At 39.4% G+C, this 8128-nt stretch overlaps 1 protein-coding gene across 1 annotated transcript in view; it reads left to right on the top strand.

The window, feature by feature from the left end:
- The first annotated feature begins 3168 nt into the window (after positions 1-3168).
- Positions 3169-8128, top strand: part of SENP6 (SUMO specific peptidase 6) — a 90713-nt gene continuing 85753 nt past the window's right edge. Inside the window, exon 1 of the mRNA XM_027817065.2 lies at positions 3169-3265. Coding sequence (XP_027672866.1) covers positions 3184-3265 — 82 coding nt within the window. The 5' untranslated portion in view covers positions 3169-3183. The remainder of the gene's footprint in view (positions 3266-8128) is intronic.

The following is an 8128-nucleotide window of genomic DNA, read 5'->3' as shown; positions in this document are numbered from 1 at the left end:
ATTAATTTTGATACCTGGACAGGGCATAGAAATATAACATTATCCAGTAGTTTCCTCTTTAAGACTAGGGATGTGTGTGTGATTCTGGAACCCACATAGCCAGCTTGTATTTTCTGCTAAGTCTCTCAAGATGCCGTTCATCTAATCAAAGAGAGACTCCTACACTACAGAAATCTACATCTGAGCTAGACATCTAGTTACCCTTTATAGTTAATGGAAAGAAACAGGAGATTTGAGGGAGCAATTAATCTCATTCTAAAGTAGACGTCTAAAAATATCCCAAATGAGTCATACCTTAAAAGTGCCTATCTCTCTTCATTAAACATAAAAGAATGTCAGACCTTTAGCTCAGACATAGACTTCAGTTCTGCATTCACCTAAAGACAAGAAAGACTAATCCCACTATCTGTACCTACGCTCCTTTAAGTGAGAATAATTGTAAGGCTTTAAAAGCTGTGAATGGTTCAAAGACCAGCTTCTCATGGGCCAGGTAGCTGTAACAGAATTTTATTTTTATAATAGCATTTATAAAAGAATTCTTACCTCTTGGGGTAGGTATTATGAGATTATATATATCTGAGATATTTTGTTCTTAATACCTGGCTTCATCCACATATTTTTACAAGTATCAGTCAGCATCATCTGTACTATACAGCTGTTTCCTAAAGCACAGTCTAAGGCCAAGTGCTAATTTTCTGATTGCATATTAATTGCCCAAGTAAATTGCCCAGTTCTCCAAAACATTCACCAGCTGGTCCTGCTGATGGACTTAAAAGCTTGATTTGGATCTCCTTGTATGCTCTCACATATTCTCATTCTCAGTATCTTTCCCCTCTCAGTTTGAGCTTTACTGTTTTTAGTACTTCAGATTCCTTGTTCCCATAATTGAAAGAGTTAGTGTATTAAACAGCCTGTGTCTGAAACCTGAATGAATTACCTTTATCAACCGCTTTCAAGATCTTGTCTTAGTGATCAATTTAAAACTGAACGAGAGCAAAACTGGAGTTTCCTTTCTGCAGCTGAGTGCTGGTTAGCTTTCTTAATGGTGCATCAAAGCAACAGAGTAGTAAACTAAGCGTTAATCTATTTCATGCTGCCAAGTTAATGTACCTTGCAGCACTGATACTTCATTGCTAATCTTTATTGTTTGGCTCTATGAGGAAACAACTGATTTAAAAGTTACAAACGCTGTAAACAAAAATTATTGCACCAGAAGCTCCAATTAAGAAGTAGGTATGCCTCAGACAATCATAGATAGTTGATCTCTAGCAAAAAGTAACCCTAATCCCTGCTGCAGAAAGGCATCTACATCAACATCCACAAGATTTTACCTCTGAAATGTAAGTTGCCAGTTTCCGAGTTCATCTAAGTTAGAAGGGGTGGCTTATTTCTTAAACCAGAGATGTCTGTATCAGAATGCCATTACACGGTTCCAAAATTACAGTTCCCATGGCATTATGACTTGCAAGTCCCGCAGATGATACACATTGATATTGTATGAACTCACTCTAGGATAGAATGAATTTTGCAGTTAAAATGTAATGAATATAAGATACATGACATCCCCTGTGTGTTGTGTCTGCCAACATCTTGTGAGGCTATCGACATCCTGTTATCTGTGGGCATCCATCCCCTGTGTATTGTGTGTCTGCCAACATCTTGTGAGGCTGTGGACAACCTGTTATCTGTCGGCATCCTAAGCTAAAACACACCCAAGGAGGAAAGACAGATAGCAAGAGCTGGTTGAAACTGGTAACTCACCCAACTCAGCATTTTCTGGCAAAAGGTGAAAAGTACACCTTGAGGAAGATCTACGGCCTTCCTCCCAAAGACCATCGCCCACATCCCGAGGACCCCTGCCCACAATTCTTGGAAGAATTTGCACAAGCACAAAAGACTGATAAGCTAATTAACATACGAAGCGAGAGTGGGCGGGTTTAGGTAATGACTATGTATAGGCGTTAATTGAATAGTCATTGTTTTATGGTATAAATATAAGATAGTTAGTTACTTTAGACATGCACGTTAGGCGGAAGGATCCCCCGTGCATCCAGCGCTGCCAATAAAGGATACTTAGTCACCAAGAAATTTTGACTTTGTTCTTTAAGTAAATGTGTAGCGTAAAAGCACGACGAAAATCTTCATCACCCAAGAAAGGCAAATGTTGATGATAAAGCTAACTTTATCTCTTTGCACTTAGCTTTGGCAGTAAGCTATTCTTACAAGTACACATAAATTATGGGTAATTCAACATACCCTCTAGTACAGTTTTTGCTCATGGGTTACTAGTGTTTCACAGCAATTGAAATTTTGCATGTGTTATTTGCAATGCTAGTATCATATATTTATCTCTCAACATAAGTGTTGCAAGACTAATATATTTATTTATATTAACCTGAGCGCTACGACGAGTATACTGACAAATATTGTACACAATGAGTAACAGTGGAAAAACGTCATCTTTTTGAAGTTTGTCACAAAGAGCTTGAGCAAAATAACCACGGTTTGACCCATTGCCTAAGAAAAAAGGAAATCCTTGACAGTTCTCCAGATGAAAATAATGCTTGTGTTAAGGATTTGTAAATTGCTTTCTTAGAGTAATACGGCCATCAGTAACACAGCGTCTATATTTTAACTGTAGATGTAACCCCAGGTTTCCTTACCCAGATGCGAATACACTTTCACAACCGGCCAAGAAAGTTTCTTCGCCCTTTTTTGTGACCAGCGCAAAGCAGGCGGCAGGCAGAGGGAGCGGCGCCGGCGCCCTCCCCTCAGGGACGGCTCCGCCGCGCCGAGCGAGGCCGCACCTGGCAGGTGCGGGGCCCTGTGCCCCACGCAGGGCGACCAGCCCCGGGCCGCGCCGGGCCGCGCCTGAGCAGCGACGGCGGCACGGCGGGCAGGCGGCACGGCCGGCCGGCGCTGGGGAGGGGCCGTTGGGGCGGCCGTTGGGGCGGCCGTTGGGGCGGCCGTTGGGGCGGCCGTTGGGCGGGCCCGGGCACCTGCCAGGGGTCCTGAGGCGCCAGCTCTTCCCCGCTGGGCGCAGGCTCTGGCAGGGGCAGCCGGCCAGGCGCTGGCTCGGGGTTACCTCACCAGCAGGACCCCTGGCAGGTGACTTCTGTCTGTGGACCAGACGCATCTTTTACGGTTCTTCCCACACGCCAAAGCTTCTCCCACTCGCGGGACATGTGGCCCTTTCCGTTGGCAATGCAGGAAAGATATTTTGCCGTCCCGTTTCAAAATTCCACCAAGCAGTTGCTACAAGCCCGTAAGTAACCACGTGTGAAAAAAAGTTGTAAAAAATAACCACGCTGAACCCCGGTAAGAAAACCCCACTTTTGCCTGTGGGTCCTCAGGGCTGATGGGGTTCCTGTCGCGGGGGTACAGCTGGTTCAAGCGCATGGCGCTCCTCAGGGGCCGGCGGGCGTCGATGGTGGGTGCTGCTCTCCCAGCGAGTGAGGAACGGCAGTTATTCCTGCCTTAGAAGAGGCAATAATGTGCTGTTGTCCGTGAACTTTGTAGTGTAGGTTAAAGGTATATTGACAAGGTATAAGGACAAGTTGGCAAGGAGGTGAAACGTTCTGGTTGCTACTGCATTTACTTAAGAGAATCTCCAAGGCTTTACTTCCCTGGGTATAAGAGGACTTAGATAACTTAAAGAATTGCCCTGTTCAAAGCATCAGAAACTGTTTCAGCCTGTGCTCTGACATAAAAGCCTTGACTTATAACAGCAGTCACACCCTTCAACCTCTCAAGCTTCTTCCCCCATTCTGTTTTTATTTGTTGTTTATATATTTTCATTTGAGCTGTTTCCCCACTTTACCTTCCTGAACTGTATCTAGATGAAAGATTTTCACTTGGAGCATTCAGATCGCCAGGATCTCATGCATTTGCTTTTTGTTTAGATGAAAAAAAAAAATCGTAACTTTTAAAAATGGTTTACGACTAAATGTGCTAGTTCCAACAAAGTTTAATCCAGCATAGCACAATACGATTACTGCCTTGTAACATCCGTGTGAGAAAGAGGATATTAGTTGAGTAGTTCCTCATATTATTTCTGTGGAGAACTGTTTAATATTTCAGACTGCTACCCACTTTTATTTGGACACATTGTCTCGTTGTCTATATATTATTACAGGAAAGCAGATACTTAAGGGATTTGCCAGTCATCTAATTGTTGAGTGTCAGATTTCTTCAGAGCTAACAGTGGTTGAATGCCAGAACTATCCACCTGCTTAGCTTCTAACAACTGTCAGAACATTAACCAGGTCTTCTCTGTAAGTCTTTTTTACAAAGAAACTGAATATGGAAATGGATGACAATTCTCCCTTTTGCATCAGAATTATTTCCTTCAGTGTTATTCCTTGTTTTCCTTGATATTATTCTTGTTTTAAAATCCTATCCAAATTAACTGATTGCCATCTAGTTTGCCAGAGTTTTGTTTCAGTGTCATATAAAACACTTCCAATTCCAAACATAGATTTCAAGAGTAGAGATATATTACTAGGGACCTCAACTTTGTCACCTTTATCTAGATCCAACAAAAACTTAGGGTGTGATTACTTTTGAGCTGCGGTGCCTAACCCCAGCGTCTAGAAGTAGAAATCAAATCTCATGAGTTGGATGCTGAGGTACCTTATCCAATGCCTGTAAAGCTACTTTCCCAGGTTCTCCGAGACAGTCCTGCAACAAAAATGTCACAGCTGAAGAATGTAAAGTGCTGAATCAATGTTAACTCATTCTGGTGGTTCAAATACACACCCAGAGAATACAAAGTTCTTCCAACAGTCTTTATATATAAATCAGGTATTATTGACTGCATTATTTTAGTATTAGGTCAAATAAGGTATAATTTGTCTTTCTGCAGTCAACATTAACCCAGAATAATCACTGTACTGTTCTGTATACTAAAAAAAATAGGTCCTTTGTTATCCTATCTAATCAAGAACACATTTGTATTGTCACGTGAATGTGAAGTCATGGATTTAGACACTGATAGAGGTGTAGTCTAGGGGGACTCCTGCACCTAACCTGTAAGACACATCAGGTACTCAGAAATGTCTGAAAATCACACTTCTTTTTCTTGGGATAATACAACTTGGATTTATCCTACTTTAAGCAATAACTTGAAGTAGGAAGGAATCTTGACTGGTTTCTCCAGACCTACTTTATAGTCAGTAAAGTAAGATAGGCAGAAGACAAATCACATCTCAGGAGGACTGAATCATCCTCTGGAGATGCTCTTCTACTTCCCTAAGTTGTGCAGAAATTAGAAGATATATATATATATATTTGCCCCTTTATTTAAGTGCTTGTAGTTAAATAGGATGATTTCAGCCCCTGAAGTCTGACTAAAGTCTGCATCTTTTGAGTTCCCATATGCTTTTGTGTAACTGCCTACTCTGGAAAATAATCACTTAAAACGGAAGAGTCTCCTTGTATTATTTTTTAAGAATTGCCAATAATTTTCCTCCTGTAATTATTGAGCCTTTGTATTTTCTATATATGCAGGGAAACCTAACTAGGAAACTAAAAACATGCCAAAAATTCACTTGCAGGCAGGATTTATGTTAATGATGTTGTAACATCATCTTGAAGCTTACATGAAGATTTCTTCTAGTATTTATAAATGTACACTACCTCTACAAGCCACACTGATTTAATATCCTTTGAAGACATACATATAATTTTGTAGGTCCTTATGTAGTTAACTCACCTATTAAACCGATGTTCTATTTATGGAATAATACAGCACATTCTCTAGCAATATGTGGTCATGTAAAAAAAGACCCTATCACACAGACACAGGAGGAGATAGAGTAAGGTTGCTATGGGAACCTTAGCTCTAAATGGTCTGGCTTTTGTTGGCTTAAAATCTCAAACATTGTGTTGCATTAATTATGTTTTTGTTAAGGGTCTTTGCATTGAGTATGAAATTTATTGCATTTCTGTTTCAGTCTTACATGTATATATGCAACATTTTTCAAAACAAAATGACATGTGTTAGCTAATACAAGAAAAGAAGATGTGTTTTATTACCAAACTGAATTATGGCACTGAAGAAAATACACTCAAGAAATAGGGACAAGATTTTTTTATTCATCTAGCTAAATTTCAGCAATTATATAAATTATATATTATATAAAAATATCCTCAGTTATTGAATATGAATCATGGACCCTAATAAACTAATAAAGCAGAAGCAGCAGTGGGAGGGAGCCACAACAAAAGGCGGAATAGGGTGGCAACTGTGGGAGAATAGGGTTGGAGAAATCTCTGTTGGAAGCATGGGAAGGATTTTGGTACTGAGAGAGTAGGTGGAAAGAAGCTGAAAACACAAACTGAATGAAGGGAAAGCGCCAGAGAGAAAGATTTTAGGGCAGATTAAGGGAAGGGAAGAACTGGAGCAATGACAGACAAGAAGTTGAATGATTGTATTTATTGCAGGAGACGCAGGGAGAAGTGAGATAGGAGGGGACAAAGATACTCCGAAAACAAGGTTGAGTCTGCCTGGGGAGGAGGAGGTGGTAGCTGATATGCTGCTATTAAATATACTGATGAGGACAATAATAGAACTCAAAATAACCCCAAATTATGAAAACATTGTTAATCAGATCCTACAAACTAGAAACCATAAAAGCGTTGTAACATAGTTTAACATAGATAGCATATATATTCTAAGGCCTCCAAATCTGCTGTACGTAAGCAACAAACTTTCATGCAATAAGAAAGGAAACATCCCTACAGCATTGAATTTCTTCCCAATATATTTTAAGTGTCATTTGATGATTTTCCTCTTGGAAAACTACTTATGGATAATGAATAAAATTTAATTTTCCTTTCTTTAAATTATATTATCTATACTTAAGGAGATTGTATTTCATTTGCTAGATTTTCCATAGAATGATTACCATCTTTATTCATCCTTATGGGTGGTACAGAGTCTGGAATTTTTATGATGAAAACTGATACAGCACTTTAAAACTTTTTTATGCTGAAAAACAATACATTTAGCTTCTATACCACAAGGCAGCAAACAGGACAGACCAATAATAGGTCAGCTCCACTTTCAATGTCCTCATATGGTAACCATAATTTAAACAGTCTGCTAAAATTTCACATTGTTTTAGCAACCATAAATCCTGAGTCAAAGTCCATGTATCTTCAAACTGATGGAAAACTGATTGGGTTTTGTATCTTTATTTTGTCTAGAAGTAAAGAAAACAACACATGTGATCTAGGCACCTTTTATAGAAATTTACAGAATACAGTATATTATAGTAAGCAAATTTAATCACAAGTTACAGGGTTTTCTCAAAAAGAAATAGAGATCAATGTCTTTATAATATTAATGCTTTCTAATGAGCACTAAGCAGTGTGAGTAATATGCTTCCTTATGTTCACAAACCACTGTGGACCTCATGATCCCTGAAAAGAGAAATAACTACTTAAGCAACTCTCAAGAATTTTTAGCATGAAAAGAAGTGTAACATCAAAACAAGTCTAATCCACTCCTGTAAAAATTTGCAGGCTAATCACCTACTGGTTATGCTCATAGTAGTTAACATCTCCTTAGCTTTTGGCAAAATCAACAGCAATACTAGTGACATTTTTATGAGACATGGGGGTGTTATAGGGTCGCCAGTGATTTTGTGACAGGACTCAAGAGTGGTAGCAGCTATTTCCTGACCTCATTGTCTCCTAGCATCTTGCCCTTCTACTTTTAACAGCTACATGTGACTACCTGAGGAAGAATGTGACCTGATGGTACCCATTAGGAATAATACACCAATGACAATCAGATGAATCTAATTTTTATACATGCAGCTAATGATAAGGATTATATACACCTGGAATGAATCAAATGACTGACACTGCCATTTATAAAAAAGCATATAAACGTGGAGAATCTTTAAAGTTAAAACAAATGATTGTGATAGGCCACTTTATCAATTGGGAGAGCTTGTTAACAAACACTGCAGAAATCACAAATCACTATGAGTTACAGCATCCTCTCCCACTGAGATGTCCTTGTACAGTGTAACTGTGAGCACATGAGACAACTCTCATTTCTTTAACTTCCCATCTCAGGGCTTTATATTGTTTACACCAATTGAAGTTCTCTACAGAC

The sequence above is a fragment of the Falco cherrug genome, chromosome 6, assembly GCF_023634085.1.
Source record: "Falco cherrug isolate bFalChe1 chromosome 6, bFalChe1.pri, whole genome shotgun sequence".
Classification (NCBI taxonomy): Eukaryota; Metazoa; Chordata; class Aves; order Falconiformes; family Falconidae; genus Falco; species Falco cherrug.
Note: the sequence above shows the minus strand (reverse complement) of the source record. Positions and strands in the feature narration are given on the sequence as shown.